At 49.9% G+C, this 16436-nt stretch overlaps 1 protein-coding gene across 2 annotated transcripts in view; it reads left to right on the top strand.

Annotated features, from left to right (window-relative positions):
* CSMD2 (CUB and Sushi multiple domains 2) overlaps nt 1-16184 on the top strand; it is a 693739-nt gene extending 677555 nt beyond the window's left edge. The window contains exons 63-71 of one of the 2 annotated variants that reach the window (XM_086378081.1): nt 2105-2216; nt 2774-2953; nt 3867-3929; nt 5210-5371; nt 7172-7284; nt 9623-9710; nt 11087-11225; nt 11376-11590; nt 13859-16184. In XM_086378081.1, the coding sequence (XP_086234207.1) occupies nt 2105-2216; nt 2774-2953; nt 3867-3929; nt 5210-5371; nt 7172-7284; nt 9623-9710; nt 11087-11225; nt 11376-11535 (1017 nt within the window). In that variant the 3' untranslated portion in view covers nt 11536-11590; nt 13859-16184. Of the gene's footprint in view, nt 1-2104; nt 2217-2773; nt 2954-3863; nt 3930-5209; nt 5372-7171; nt 7285-9622; nt 9711-11086; nt 11226-11375; nt 11591-13858 lie in introns of both variants that reach the window. The other variant, XM_086378078.1, reaches the window with a different exon arrangement.
* Nucleotides 16185-16436: the final 252 nt, after the last annotated feature.

Raw genomic sequence — 16436 nt, 5'->3', positions numbered from 1 at the left:
CCCACCAGCAGGTCCAGAGGCTAACGAGAGAGGAGAAGGACGTGAAGCCCAAGTGCTAGCCTGGGTCTGAAAACCTCCTTCACTTCACTTGGCACTGCCCTGTGAAGTTAAATATTCACACATCCTGTGACCCGGAGGTCCCAGTCATAGAAACCAACCCCGGAGACACTCTCATACATGTTACCAGGAGATGAGGAAAATCGTGATGTGGCTACAGGGTGGTTCATCTCAGCAGTGAGAAGGAAGGAACTATATTGCCACACAACACAGATGAATCTCAGAAACAGAGTACTGAATGTCAAAGGATACTATTTCAAGGAATATTGAAACCAAGAAAGACTGACTCTGTTTAGATATATATGTTCGCATGTGTGATAGCGGGCTTCCCAGATAGTGCTAGTGGTAAAGAACCCACCTGCCGATGCAGGAGAGGCAAGAGACACGGGTTCAATCCCTGGGTTGGAAAGATCCCCTGGAGGAAGACATGGCAACCTGCTTCAGTCTTCTTGCTGGGAGAATCCCGTGGACAGAGGAGCCTGGTGGGCTACGGTCCTTGGGGTCACAGTGTTGGACACGACTGAAGAAACTTAGCATGCACGCATGCACATATGTGATAGAATTACTTTTTAACGATGCAAGGAAATGAAAAACACAAAATTGAAGAGATTGGTTATCACTGAGGGAGCCGAGCAACATGACAGAGAAGGAACACGCAGATAGTTACAACCTTATTGATGCTGTTCTAGCCCGTAAGTTGAGTAGCGGGCTCCACTTAAAGTGTCCATTTTATTGTGATGATTCAGGTCTATATATTTGCCATATATTCTTCTTACGCACCAAATATCACCTAATAAATTTTAAAAAGAGAAGGGCGTGAACTGGGTCAGGTCAGGCCTTGAGACCATGATAAGCATTTTGGATTTTATTCTCCATGTCACGGGAAACCATTTAAAAGGGACTTAATGTGATCCATCATTTGAACTATCACTCAGAACCCTGAGGTATTAGGGGTTAGGAACGGAAGAACTTAGAAAGGACAGTACTTCAGCGTCTCGAGAGAATGACGAGAGTGGGACTGAGCTGAGCGGGGTAGCGACAGTGGACACAGAGTGCATAGTGGACCTAGAGAGAGTCAAAGGGATCAGGAGGCATTTTGTCGGTAGAGCCAAGAAGACTTATTGATGGATTGGATGGAGGGGCTGAAGGAAAGGGAGGAGTCAGCAACGACCCGAGGGTTTTTATTTGCCCAGCTGGGTGTAGAGAGGTGCCATTTGTTGAATAAGGTGATGAAATACAAAAGCGGGCACGGAGGCAGGCCGTGGAAGTTAAGTTTCACCTTGAGTTTGATTTGCTCCCAGGCATCATAGAGACATGTGAGGGTTTTGAGCTGGAAAGCAGTGTGGTCCGAGATGCACTTTAGGAAGCTGAGCTGGCAGCATTGTGCCCCGTGGGTTGGAAATGAGAGATGGAGCTGGTGGTTGCAGGGAATATCAAGTCAGACAGTGAGGGGCTAGTGGAGGGTGAGGGTGAAGCAGGGGGAGAAATGACAGGGAGGGTGGCAATTCTGCTCATGAGATAGTTACAAAGCACAGCTCTAGATTCTATAGGGGACATGTCCTGAAAAGAATGTATACATTCATGGAGGGAAGAGACATGCACAGTAATATTCTACTTCCTACAGTTCTTCACGTTAGAAAATGCTTCCAAACCCACCTCCACATTTGTGCGTCACAACATTCCACTATAGTTGTGGCGGGGCTGTTCATCCCAAGTCTGCTCCAGAGGGGCTGAGATGTAGAGAGTTTCGTGCAGCCAGTGGACGCCAGAGCTCACAGCCAGGGTCTTCTGATTCTGAGTCAGGTACTCGGTCCATTGTAGCAGACTGAGTTATACCCCACAAGAGCGTTGACCTGGCCCAGGGAGTTGGGGGAAGCCTTGTGGAAGAGGCATAATGTAAGCTGCCTCAAGGGATAAGTAAGATGTAATCAGGCAGAGAAGCAGAAGGGTGGGTAGCAGTAGGGTGGTGGGGAAGTAAGCAGTCGAGGGATGGGTGTGAAGCATCACTGGATAGAAGGTGATCCTGGGACCCTCCATCCCACCACAGGTTGGAAGCACCGTGCTTTTCCGTTGTCAGAAAGGTTACCTGCTCCAGGGCTCCACCTCCAGGACGTGCCTCCCCAACCTGACCTGGAGCGGAACCCCGCCCGACTGTGTCCGTGAGTGCTCCCAGATAACTCCTCTCAGCAGCTCATAACCTCCCTGACCTGGGCCTCCAGGATGTGCTTGAATGCTCTGAGTGACAGGGAGCTCACAGCTTCTCATTGGGACTGTAGTGATCTCTTTGTAGTCCTTATCCCTTGGGTCCCCCATCCCCAGAAGATATTTCTTCACAAATGCCTTTCTGGTATTCGAAGGCAATTCCTATGCCTTAGCAAAGAAAAAGAAAGAACTTTCCCATGGCTGTAGGTACCAACAGTGACAAGGCCCACCCTCAGGATGAAATTTCGGGCTTTTGACTGTAATTATTCCCTTTCCCTCAGGAAAAGTGCCTAGATTCCCTCAGGGTCAGCTGAGTCATTATCCACATCATCTCCGTCTTGACCACTTGCATAGACATCAAGGCTGGGGTGGGGTGTGGGAGGGGATGCTGGCCATGAAAGGGGCCCATAAGGGAAAGGATGGGGCTGTTCCATCGAGAAACAGGGGCATGGGGGAGAGGCCTCCTGGAGACCCCAATCTCCCCCTGCCCAGCAATGTCTTCCCTCTTATCCAGCCCACCACTGCAAGCAGCCAGAGACACCAAGCCATGCCAACGTCGGGGCGCTGGACCTGCCCTCCATGGGCTACACGCTCATCTATTCCTGCCAGGAAGGCTTCTCCCTCAAGGGTGGCTCCGAGCACCGTACCTGCAAAGCAGATGGCAGCTGGACAGGCAAACCACCCATCTGCCTGGGTGCGTGTGCCCCCTCGGTGAACCTCTCCAGGGTGGGAGGCCAAAGGGGACAGCTGAGCTGGAGTGAGAGGGCCAAAGAAAGAAGTGTTATTTCCAGAGGCTGGAAAATCTGCTTCTGATTTTCTGAGATGTGGAGTCTAGGAGATGAAACCAGAGCAATCTAAAGAGCTCATAGTGAAGCCACCCCGTTTTATCTTTCTACCTGAGCTTGAACACTCCCCCAGGTGTTAGGTATAGCTTCCCTTGTAGCTCAGTCGGTAACGAATCTGCCTGCAGTGCAGGAGACCTGGGTTCGATCCCTGGGTCTGAAAGATCCCCTGGAGAAGGAAATGGTAACCCACTCCAGTATCCTTGCCTGGAAAATCTCACGGACAGAAGAGCCTGGTGGGCTGCAGTCTATTGGGTTGCAAAGAGTCGGGCACGACTGGGCGACTAACACTTACTTACTTAAGGGTTATACTTAATCATCAGACAGAGAAAAACTCTGTGTTCCACTAAACTGGAATAGTGCATTATGCATATATGCATATCATAACCTTGATAAAACAGCACCCACTCACCTATCCCTCAGGGTTACCAAGAAGTCCCAGACCTCCCTCCTCCTGGTCTTCATTCGTCTGAACTCTTGGTTGCAGCATGTGGAATCTAGTTCCCCAGCCAGGGATCAAACCCAGGCCTCCTACATTGGAAGCGTGGAGTCTTACCAGTGGGCTACCAGGGAAACCCCCAACGCTTCGTATCATTCTGAGAGGGGTCCCTAGCGTCATCAAAGTAGTCCACCACCTGGCTGAGAGGACAAGTCCAAGATTTCAAAGAACCCATTGACCTAATGTCGGTGAGGTGGCCTTTACTTTTCTAATAGAGCAGAGACCAGAGGCTGAACCTGTCTCCTTCCCTTCTCTTTCCCCAGCAGAGGTCCGGCCCAGTGGGAGACCCATCAACACTGCCCGGGAGCCTCCACTCACCCAAGCTTCTGGTATGTCTAGTCTAGAGCTTTGGCTCAAGAAACTGGTGTTGCTTCCTTCATCTAGTTACCCAGGAACATGCACATGAGCTTCTGAGTACTCAGTGGAAAGGCGTGGAAACAATCTGCAGGGCCCAGCAGAGTTCCCCATCTACCTCCCAGCCCCAGGCGGACCTCAGGAGGAAGTAAGCTTGCGGGAAACAGAAAACTCATCCAGAAGAAGGACCAAAGCCTTCTAGAAACATGTCGGAGCATCAAGCTCTGGAGCCACAGACTGCCCCAACCCCTCCTGGCACAGGTCCAGGCAGTGTGTGGCCATACAGACACAGGTCCTGCTCAGGGAGCTTGCTGGAAAGGGCTATGTTTTTAAGACAGGTATTGTGTCTTTCCAAGTGTGATGTCCAGAACGGGCACGGAACTACAGGTGTGGCCTGACTAATGCAGAATTATTCTAGACTTATCATATCCTTTTTTGAACCATATTCTTTTATTTACCATATTAGTGTGTGTGTTATACAAAAAAAAGATTAGATTTGGCATCAAGCTCAATTCAAGTTCCATTTTGGTCACTGACCAGCTGTGTCCTTGGACAAATAACCTTCACCTCTTGAGCTTCAGTTGACCTTTTGTTAAAATAGGATTCATGATACTCTCCTTAGAAAATTATTATAAGGATAAATAGCAGTTTTAGGAGCTGTCATTCATTTTATGCTTTTATGATTTAACAATCATTTAACCCCTGATGAGGTAAGTGGGATGGCCCCCATTTACAGAACTACAGGTGTGGCCTGCACAGGTGAGGAAGTGGAGGCTCTTGCACATGGTCAAACAATCGATAGGGGAGAGGCCAAGGTGAGAGTCCATATCTGCCTGACTGCCTCTGCCCATGTTCCTATCTACAGCTTAATACTAACGTTGGTTTTCTCTCCTCTCTTTTTCCCTTTCTCCATCTTTTCAACCCCTTCCCTCTTGTTTTTTCTCCTTCTCTCTTCTAGTATATTCACTCCCTCTTTCTCTCTCCCTTCCTCTCTCTCTCTCTCACACACACACACTTTGATTTTTTCCTTTTTCGCCATCCACTTTCTCTCTCCCTCTCTTTCCCTCCACCCATCCATCCGCTCTGAGACACAGAACATCACAAGGAGCTCAGAGCACTCCAGCCCCCTGCCCGCCGCGTGTTAGACACTGGGGAAGACAGTCTAAGGGAGTGAGCTGGGGTCAGTCATCAGGTGGCTTCAGTTCTGCCAGCACGTGTGAAAGTCCCTCTCACGTCTGTTTCTTAACTCCTCTAGTTCCTGGGGATGTTTTTGCCAAGAATTCCCTATGGAAAGGGGCCTATGAGTACCAGGGGAAGAAGCAGCCAGCCATGCTCAGGGTGACTGGCTTCCAGGTCACCAACAGCAAGGTCAACGCCACCATGGTTGACCACAGCGGCGTGGAGCTGCACTTGTCTGGTAAGGTGCAAGCCACCCGCGGGAAAACCTGCCAGATGGTAAGGGTGATGGGCACACGCTCAAATGCCACTTCCTTGTGCTGTCCTGCAAGGTTCAGATTGGTCTGGTAGGCAGGGGAAGAGGGAATGTCTATTCATCTTTGTTTACATGGTAAAAGCACCACCGACTACAGGGAAATGGTTAGATGACAAACATTAGTAAATGGAAAGTAGGGAAAAAAAAAAAACTCTTACGAATAAAGAAAAAAGAGACAGATATCCCTAAAAACCGAACCAAAAAGAGGCAGATAACTCCCAGAAGCCAAAGTACAGTTAATAAACAAACGGAAAAATAGTTTTAGCAATAATCAAAAGAAGTGGAAAATGTCACTTTCCGCTTATTCCACTTTTTTTAAGCCATAAATATTGGTGCTAGTCCAGTAAAGGTAGTACTCTGGTCAAAGTATGAAATAGTGTCGTTGAACAAAATAATTTGGCAATTTGTATCAAGACCCAGGAAAATGAGTAGACCCGTCAATTACACTGCTAAGAATTTTTATCATAAGAAATAGTTATAGAGGGAATCAAACATTTCTGAAAAAAAAATGGGCTAATTGCATAACATAACACCTGGGAATAGAAAATTGTCTCAAAAGAAATGGATACATTAATTATAGTATGTCTGCTGGATAAAATATGCCAATTTGGGAGAAAGTACATCCACTATAATGCATTTAAAATGTGACTCCAGTTTTTAAAGGAAAAAAAATATATTCATAAGAAAGAAAATTGAAAGTAATTACACCAAAGTGTTAACAGTGGTTATTTCTCAGAAATGAGACCAGGAATGAATTTTCTTTCTTCATGCATCTCTGCATTTGCCAAAATTTCCCCAATATTCAAATTTTATACAATCAGAAAAACTAAATATCTTGGAAAGCAAACGTTCGTTGAATAGAGGGGTAGATGGATGGACGCATGAGTACATGTGGATACACAGCCCTGCGTGCGGTTACAACCACTCACTCATGCGTGCACACGCGAACACAACTAATGTTCATATTCACTCAGCTGCTCTAAAACACAGTCCTAAACGCGTCCACATGCTCTGGTACACGTGCCCTCGTGTGTTCCCTGCACCCACTGAATCATAAGCACACCATGTGTTAACTGACCCTTAACATATACAAAACCCTATTCCCTGTATTCTCAAGCATGCTTGTCTAAACAGGAACACAACCACAGACCAGTAATCCAGTTCTTTATTAGCATACATACGCACATTCTTGCACAGCCTCACATTTCAGCCTACACAGACTCACAGGCCACACTACACTTACCTAACTGCAGTTATGCATGGGATGTTTACAGCAAAATCTACACATGAAATCCTGCTCAGGGGCTTCCCTGGTGGCTCAGTGGTAAAGAATCCACCTGCCAACACAGGAACACACCTTTGATCCCTGCTCCAGGAAGGTCTCAAATGCCGCAGAGCAATTAAGCCCATGTGCCACAACTATTAAGCCTGTGCTCTAGAGCCTGGGAACCAAACCACAGGCTTGGTGAAGCCTGTGCACCAAGAGTCCATGCTCTGCTGCAAGAGAAGCCACTGCAGTGAGAAGCCCATGCTCAGCAACCAGAGAGTGGCCCCCACTCACAGCAACTAGAGGAAAGCCCAAGAAGCAGCGAAAACCCAGCACGGCCAAAAATAAGTAAATTTTTAAAAATTCTACTCAGACACTCACACCCACATACCCACAGACTTGGGTTTTGAAAATTTACCAGATCTTTCAAGTGTACCCTCTGCACTTTCTTTTCCCAGGAATTTATAAGAAAGAAGATTTCCATCTCCTCCTTCAAGTTTACCAGATTACAGGGCCTGTGGAGATCTTTGTGAATAAGTTCAAAGATGATCACTGGGCTTTAGATGGGCATGTAAGTTCAGCAGAACCTCACTCAGGCCTTGACCTTCCTGTGTCCTTGCCCTGTAACTGATTCCCATGTCACTGGCCGGAAGCAGGGGGACGAAGTGGGTGGAAACTCTTAGGATCGACATGGAGATTTGGGAGGAGGGCTTCTATGGGGCCAGGACTGGGACCAAGGGAGTCCCCATCTGCTAGTGAAGTGAACGCAGGAAAACATAAAAAGGGCCAGGAGGCTGAGTCTAGAGGTTGGTGTATCTGAGTGAGACACAGTAGATTCTTAAGTGTGAGCAGAAAACAGAATTATAACCCACAAGGACCTACTGTAGAGCACAGGGAACTCTGCTCAATGTTGTGTGGCAGCCTGGATGGGAGGGGAGTTTGGGGCAGAATGGATGCATGTATATGTCTGGCTGAGTCCCTTTGCTGTCCACCTGAAACTATCGCAGCGTTGTTAATCGGCTACACCCCAATACAAAATAAGTTTTTTTGTTTAAAAAAGTGGCCAAAGATGAAAAAGGAAAAGAACAGAAGAAATGGGAGGTTGGCAGCCCAAGAGTAAAGTCAAGCAGGTTGAAGGTCACGAGGTGGTGGTGGGAGCTGGGAGAAGGTGGTGAGTCCCAGGCACACACTGAGCGTCTTTGCACACTTAAGGATCTTCACACCCTTGAGGGTGATTCAGCACAGCTTGAGTCACCAGGACCTGGGGAAAGGAGGCGGCTCCTCAAATCCCCTTATGGGAAAGACTTGTTTCTTGCACAGGCCTTCTTCAGGTGGAATCCAGGTCTGCAGGGATACTTCTCTGCCCAGACCTTTCAGTTTAACAGGCAGGGGTGTGGAGCAGTCACCCGTCACTCCGTCAGCTTCCCTGCCTTGGGTTACTGAAGCTAGAAGGGCAAGGGCGGGAAGGAGGAGGAGGTCATGAGGCCAGAGAAACAGAGAGCTGAGTCAGGGGGCATCCTCATGGCCAAGACCAGCTGGTAGAGGGCTGAGGGTCGAGTGACTTTGCTGATAAACACTAAAGGAGAAGCGAGTGGCCTCTCCAGGAGCTGGCACATAGGGGTAGTTCCTGGGGATTCTCGAGAGTGTTCAGTGGATGCCCTTGGGTATCCTTGTCCTGGCTGGCTTTAACAGTAGCGGTCCAGCTGCCGTGCCAAGACAAGAGACTCCCCCACACTGCGAGGAGGGCAGCCAGAGGCAAGAGAACAAGGGTCAAACTTGGAAGCTGGAGTGCAGGCCAGGGACTAGATGTCAGGGGTGTTCTGGAGGGCCAGGAACCACCAGAGCAGCTGCCTGGGATGACAGCCAACCACTGGACCCACTTCTGTGTCACCCAGGCTGTATCTTGGGGGACAGGAGGGGAGGTCAGCCTGGAGCGCAGTGGACAGAGGGCTGCACCTGGGGATGGAGCGGGAGTCAGAAGGGACGCCAGTAAGACAAACATCCTCAGAGTTTGCATGTCTGTGTCCGGGACACAAACCTCACAGAAGCAAGTGCAGAGGGAGCCAGAAGCAGTTATGTCCCCAGCTACCCACCTCCAAAATTAATAGCTTATTAGAATAGGGATGAACTCCCCAAAGTATGTTCAGTCTGCTAAGTAAGTTTTCATCATGGTTTGGTTTGTTCCACAGTGTTCTAAAACTCTTTTTTTTTTTTTTTTGCACAATAAAATAGTTAACACACATCTAGAGCCTAGGAGCCTGGTGGGCCGCAGTCCATAGGGTCGCAAAGAGTCGGACATGACTGAGCGACTTCACTTTCCCTTTTCACTTTCATGCATTGGAGAAGGAAATGGCAACCCACTCCAGTGTTCTTGCCTGGAAAATCCCAGGGATGGGGGAGGCTGGTGGGCTGCCGTCTCTGGGATCGCACAGAGTCGGACACGACTGAAGCAACTTAGCAGCAGCAGCAGCAGAGCCTGTTAAGTGTTCTAAGCATTTTATCTATATTGACTCATATCAATCTCACAGCAACCCTGTGACATAGGGACTGTTATTGTTCCCTTTTTAAAATGAGAAACTGAGGCACCAACAGATGCAGTGATTGGACCAGTAGAAGTAAAAATATCTCCCTCCTTCCTACAATCAGTTGGAGCCCTGCCCCCTCCCCAGCGCCTCGCCCTCACCTGGGTGTAGGCAGAGAGCCGATGTCCGCGGGGGTGACAAGGGGCGGGTGTCGCCAGCCAGCATGTTTGGCAGCGGGTACCTGTGGGCATAGCTCCAGCCTGGCTGGCAGGAGCTCTGGCTCCTGGCACACCTCCAGGGTTTGTGTAGGTGGAATGTGAGGAGCCACACGAATGTGCGTATGTGTGTTAATAAACGGGATTACCCTCTCTGCGCCCACCCTCACAGGTCTCCTCGGAGTCCTCTGGAGGCACCTTCATCTACCAAGGCTCTGTCAAGGGCCAAGGCTTCGGGCAGTTCGGCTTTCAAAGACTTGGTAACTACCATCTGTCCCTGGAGTGTGAGCTCGAGCGTGTGGTGGGGAAATGTGTGTGTTGGCATGGACGGCAGGGGATGGGTGAAGTTTAGCAGTCCAGGGGGTGGGGTTCTTAGCCTCTCTAGGGTCAGGGATATCTCTGAGATTTTGATAAAAGCTGTGATATATCTCCTCAGAAACAAGCACAGTACATGATTCAGGCAACCATGGCCAAACCACTTCCTGCTCAGCCCTGGAGTTGAGAGCCCCCAGCTTCAGGGACACCAGGTCTCAGATGTGCCCCCCCTTCAACACTACCTGGCCAGCCCTGAAGCATTGCTGAGCCCACCCCGAGCATTATGACCACGTGGGGCTCACAGGGGCATCTCAGCCCTGGAAGGGTGGTTTCCCTGTCCCTGTTTTACAGATGAGAATATTGAGTGTCAAGGAGGCATCCTTCCCTGCTTCCTCCCCGGCATCTTTACCCTGCAGCACATGTCATAAGTGTCAAGCATCCTCACCCCAGAGACTGGCCTAGACCCAGAGCCTCTAGTGGGGCAAGGGGTCCTGGCTTCTGGGAAGCGGTGCAGGGGGAGACAGGAGGCAGCCCCCAGTGCTTGAGGGTCAGCTCTGTACCCCATCAGGATGCTGACACTCCAGTCTCCGGGACCCCTATCTGCCAAGGTGCTGCAGTGTTTTCAGCTCTGATCTTCAGAGAGCTCCTCCTGGTCTTCAGCGGAAACCTGCTTCCCTGTGGCTCCCACTCCACCCCGCTCCTCCCCTGGAGGAGGAGCTCTGCCCTCTTAGCTGCAGGAGTGAAAGCTCTCGCCTTTTATACTGCGGCCTTGTGAAGACTTGAGGGTTGTCCCCCAGACCCCTCATATGCTGGAGAGACCCAGGAGACCGAGTTCTCGCTCTGACTGCACCACTGATGAAGCCGGAGCAGACCCTTCCCTTCTCCGAGGGAGCCTCAGCCCCCTCATTCGGTGGGGCACTCGCACAGTGGTCTTCTGAGGCCTCCTAGTCAGAGAGGGGGAGCGGGGAGGAGGGGGAGGCCCTGAGCACACCCTCCCCACTCTCCCACCCTCCAGAGTGGGTCCACCTGCATCTGCCTTATGTATTGGCTTCCTCGGAAGGTTTCACATGATAACAGGCTTCTATGGCCAAAAGAAGCTTGAAAACGTCCAAGGGACTGTGCTTTTTCAAGGCTCTGGGGCGCAGTTTCAGATTCTCTAGCAGACTGGCTTCCCCAGGCCTAACCAGCAGGTGTGGACATCTCCGGGGGATGGCCCAGTTTGGGGGGAAGGCAGCCCTGGGCAGCACCCCAAGCCGCACCCCGATTCCCAGCAGTGGCCACTGTGTCTGTGACCTGAGGTTTCTGCTCTGGGACTTTGCAGACCTCAGGCTGCTGGAGTCAGACCCGGAGTCCATCGGCCGCCACTTTGCTTCCAACAGCAGCTCAGTGGCAGCCGCCATCCTGGTGCCTTTCATCGCCCTCATCATTGCCGGCTTCGTGCTTTATCTCTACAAGCACAGGTATGGGGCAGGGACAAGAGGGCCCACAGCAGGTGCCCCGCCCCGCCCCGGACCCTGACCCCCCACCCCACCCCACCCCAGAGCCTCCCTCTCCCCGTTAGAGCCCTGAGTCTTTCTTGACAACTTGTTCATGCTCTACCTCACTCCCAGGAGAAGACCCAAAGTTCCGTTCAATGGCTACGCTGGCCACGAGAACACGAATGTTCGGGCCACGTTTGAGAACCCGATGTACGACCGCAACATCCAGCCCACAGACATCATGGCCACCGAGGCGGAGTTCACAGTCAGCACGGTGTGCACAGCGGTATAGCCCCCAGGCCTGGCTGCCATCGCCGCCGCCACCGAGAGCCCCGCCCCGGCAGCCGGTGAGCCCCGCACCCCTGTAGACGTGTCCAGCGCGAGGGGGATGGAGTGCCCGCTCCTGCCCTGTGCCAGCCACTAAGGCTGGCACCTCCCTACGCCTGGGACAGGGACCCTTGTCACCCCCTTTACAGATGGGAAAACTGAGGCACAGAGAAAGGAATTAACTTGGCCAAGATCACAAAGCTAGCAAGAAGTAGGATGGCAGGATCAGAATCCAATCCCAGGCAGGGGGCTCCAAGACCGTGCTCTTAGCCACTGGGCTCAGCAAAATATCCAAGCAGGTGTATTAGTCAGAACCCTCCAGAGAGAAAGAGACATATATATACACAATATATGCATATGTATGTCCATATATATATATAAACTCTCAAGATATGTGTGTGTGTATATATGTATACACACACACATATTGTGTTTGTATTATATACATAGATACAGAGAAAGAAGGAGAAATTTATTTTCAGGAATTGACTTACAGGATTGTGGGGCCAGCAAGTCTCAAGTCCACATGGCAGGTCAGCAGGCTGGAAATTGCATCAGGGGCTGAAGTTGTGATCTTGAGAAAGGCAGTCTGGAGGCAGAATTCCTTCTTCTCAAAGGAGACCACAGTCCTTTCTCTTAAGGCCTTCAACTAATTGGTGAGGCCCACCTAGATTATGGAGGGTAATCTGTTTTATTCCAAGTCTACTGATTTAAATGTTAATCATATCTAAAAAAAATTCCTTCAGTGCAACAGCTAGACTGGTGTTTGACCAAGCAGCTGGACCCGAGCCTAGGCAGGTTGGCATATACAGTTACATCACCTAGAACATCATAGACAGATCGACACCATATTTGGCATTAAGCAAGACAGATGGGCCTCCGTTACATAGACAGAGGGGAGGACACACACATGGAGGCTCCTAAGGGTCCACTGGACGCTGTTTCTCACACACACATACACACACAGACGTGTGACCAGGAGGAGCTGATGAATCTGGAAGGTGTCTTCTTTCCCCGCTGTGTCCCTTCTCACTGATATCCCTTCCTCTGGGGGCTGAGAACCTGCAGGAAGGGCCCCCATGAGGTGTGCCATGTTGTCTTCCGCAGACATTGCTTTCTGGGAGGCCGGGCCCTCTCTCAGGTGCCTCCCCAACCTTAGCACACCCAGCTCTGGAGAGAAGCGTCCCAGGGCTCCAGAGAGGTGGGGTTCCAACAGGGCACAGGGGTCATCAAGCAGAGCCTAGGCCAGGGACAGCTCTGCCTTCCAGGCCCCCATCTGCGTCAGCATTTGCGATGGGCCGTCCCTGGAGGGGGCAGGCACCGTGGGCAAGGGTGTAGGCTGACAGGACTGGCAGGGCTGGGAAATGCCAGGGCAGCTAGACTAGTGAGAGGGATTGTGAAGTCTCCACCCCGCCCTGACTGCCTCCTCACACCAGCTCCCTGAGGATTTTCAGCACTTCAGCCAGAGGCCCAGACCACACACGCAGTCAGGGCTGCCGCCCTCAAACCTCCCTGCCTTAAGCTCTCTGCCAGCTGCCCTCGACCCTCCCCATCCCTCTCTGGGTCCACTTTTTTCCTCTAGATCATTTCTGTTGCTTAAGCCTAAGCTTAAAAGTGTAGGTATTAAAAAAAAAAAAAAAAGTGTAGGTATTAAGATAACTTATACATAAAGAAATAAAAATTATTTTCAGAATATATAAGTGAAGTGAAAGTTGTTCAGTCATATCCAACTCTTTGAAAACTCATGGACTATACAGTCCATGGAATTCTCCAGGCCAGAATACTGGAGTGGGTAGCTGTTCCCTTCTCCAGGGGATCTTCCCAACCCAGGGATTGAACCCAGGTCTTCCACATTGCAGGCAGACACTTTACTATCTGAAACATCAGGGAAGCCCATAAATTTATTATTACATGGCCATTATTATTATATTTACTTCTTTCCTTCTGATTTTGAAAGAAGTTAAAACCATCTTCCTGGGCCCCTAAAAGAGTAGTAGCCCCATAGGCACAGGGGATCCTGTGGCTGACAGGTAAGTCGGCCCTGCCTGGGGAAAATGTGACATTAGGAAGATACATAGTCTTCTGTGTACATTTCCTACCTGTATCCCCACCCTCAGTTCAGGAAGATTAAAAATCAAAGGTAAAGATCAAGGCAACTAATTGTTTTCCTTCTCTCCCCTTTGTTCCTTCTCTGCTTTGCCTCTCTCCTCCCGCCTTTTTTCTGCTGCCATCCCCCACCCGCTGCCCCTCTTGTTTTGCAAACTCTGGTGCCACGTGTTTGCACGCAGTTCTCCAGGGGACAGGAAGTAAGCTCCCCTGGCACAGTGCCCAGTGCCCATCTCCGTCTGTCTCTCTGCCCGTGTCTGCTACCACTGGGACTTGGGCCCTCGCCCTGCCGCCATCTGCCCCTGCCACCCTGGAGAGGACGCCCACTCTGCCCTGACTGGGGGCCCTAAAGGAAGAAGGGCCACCGCGGGAGGAAGGAAGTTGTGGATTGAAAAGAGCAAAGGATGTTGTGGGTGTGTACGTGTGTGTAGGGCCTGAACGCACACAGACCCCTCTCCTATATGTGAGTCCTACGGAAGAGACCACAGAAGCTTCAAAAAGTGAATTGTGTGTGAAAGATGCCCCTGCTCCCCCCACAAACACAGAGAAGAGGAAAGACGATGCACTGGAGATGTTAGCATCCTCTGGCGGTCGGTACCCGGAGACCAACTGCAGAAAGACAGCAAGGATTACCCCCAGGGCAGAAAACGATCTGAAGAAATCGTCTGGAAATCAGTTTCTTGTATTTTTTTTCTTAACATAATTTTATTGAGTTCTAAACCCAGTGAATTCAAAAGTCCTCCTAGGTCAAAGGCAACGGTGAAGAAGTAGGGCTTGTCACGGGAAGGTAAGGGCAGGAAGCCGGCCAGAAGCCCCAGGTCAAGTCTGGCTGGTAACTGACAAAGAGAAGAGAAACAAGCGTAGCCCACACAGGGACAGCAAGTCTGCAGGCATCAGATTGGTGCTGGAAGGGACAGGAGAGCAGACCTAGCCCAGGGTTCAAAAATAATGGCTTCCAGGGACCAAGTTTATCCTCTGCGCCTGACACTTTAGGCAGATCGTTTCTAGACTGTACAGTGACCAGGGAGGGTAGGAAACAGTACTCTGGATGGATGAGAAGGCAGAACGTGAAGAGATGTGAGCCACACGGTTAGTAAGTGTGCGTCTGGTTCCAAAGTCCACTATACCAGCTGCCAGAAACCCAGGTCTCCCGGGGGTAAGAGTGGGTGAATCTCCAAGTGGAACTGTGGCCCGGGCCAGTGGGCCGACAGGGGCTCTGTGTGTCCTCTCTGGATTCCATCCTCTCCGTCTTGGCAGCATCAGGGCAAGGATGGTACCCCAGGCTTCCTGGAGCTGGTGCTGGCCCCTTGGCTCCCTACAGCCCCTCATCATAGCAGACAGAAGCCCTAGAAGCTCCTAAATCAGAAGAATGGAGTGAATGAGGCACATCGTCTCCAGCTCCTTGCAAGCAGGTTTGATTTACTTTGAGTTTCCTCGTGCTTGGGTCATTGATGAATTATATTTAAGTATTGCTGAGAAGCTAATGAGTTTGGGAATCAAACTGCGGCACTTAAGAGTCACTTTCTCTGTCCTCGGCAAGGACCCCATGGGCTCAAGCCCCTGTGCATGTGTGACCTGCTGGCCTCAGAAGTTCAGATCACAGACCGAACCCAGGAACGACAGAAACATATAGGAGGGACGCCTGGCTTGTAAGCAGAGTCTGAGTCAGAACCCTGAGATCTGACTCACGTGTAAATGGGCTGAAGATGCGACTACAACTGGCAAAGGCAGGAGCCCAGATGCCCGCACCTGCTCTTGGATCACAGCATCCCTGGGCTTGGCCAGAGAGGACCAGTTCAGACACACACCCCCATACGCTCACCTCTCTCTTTCTCTAGAAGCAAATGCAGGAAGCTCTTTGGCTGCTCCCTCCCCCCTTCTTACACTCCTGGGAAACCAACCAGTGGACTCCTCCTCCAGCCCTGCCTCCGCCCCTCCCCTTGTGAAGCCCCAGGAGATGCCCACGGAGCATGTGCTGGTGGGGCGCCCAGCACTCTGCTCTGCATTCCCTTTTCCACCTCTGGCATTTTTTCTCCACCTCCAGAGGCTTGGAAGCAACCAGGGCAGACTCGGCCCTTCGCCCGCCATTCACACCATGTACCCACCACCATCCCATGAGGTTAAAAAAAAAAAAGTAAAACAAAAACAAACAAAAAAAATCTTTTGTACAGAGATATATTTTTATTATACAAAGTTTGTACAGTACCAAAAAAGAAAGAAAAAAAAAGGTGTAAATTTTTTTTCATTATTGTAGGTAAATGGTAGTGGAAGCCTTTTTTGTAAATGTAATAAAAATGTATAAATACGGTTTTCAGAAAACATCAAGTGCTGTAAATATGTAATCTACACATCTTCTTGGCTTGTCTGCAGTATATACATTTAATTTATCTGTCTCTGTATATGAGGCTTCCCCCTGGGGTCCTGCATTATGGTACTTTCCTGAATTTGAAAGCAATTTTAAATTTTTTGAATTCAAATAAAATATAAATTTTTGCATTGGTTTTCTTACATTTTTATGGACTTTTTCATGGCTTAGGGGCAAGTGTTTGGGAAGGAGAGGAAAGACATATGTGAAACTAAAAGCCAAGAGGGAAAAATATGGAAATCTCTTTCTTAAATGACTTTGCGTTGCCTCTGGTATATGTTGGGAACATCCAGAACAAGTGAGTGTGGAGGCACCATATGCAAAAAATTAAACCAAAATAGATCAAATACCTAAATGTAAAACCTAAAACTATATGATATTTACAAGAAAACATG

The sequence above is a fragment of the Bos grunniens genome, chromosome 3, assembly GCF_055505025.1.
Source record: "Bos grunniens cultivar Pamir isolate PY7600 chromosome 3, Bosgru_T2T1.0, whole genome shotgun sequence".
Taxonomy (NCBI): domain Eukaryota; kingdom Metazoa; phylum Chordata; class Mammalia; order Artiodactyla; family Bovidae; genus Bos; species Bos grunniens.
The sequence above is the reverse complement of the archived record's forward strand: the minus strand, read 5'-3'. Positions and strand labels throughout refer to the sequence as shown.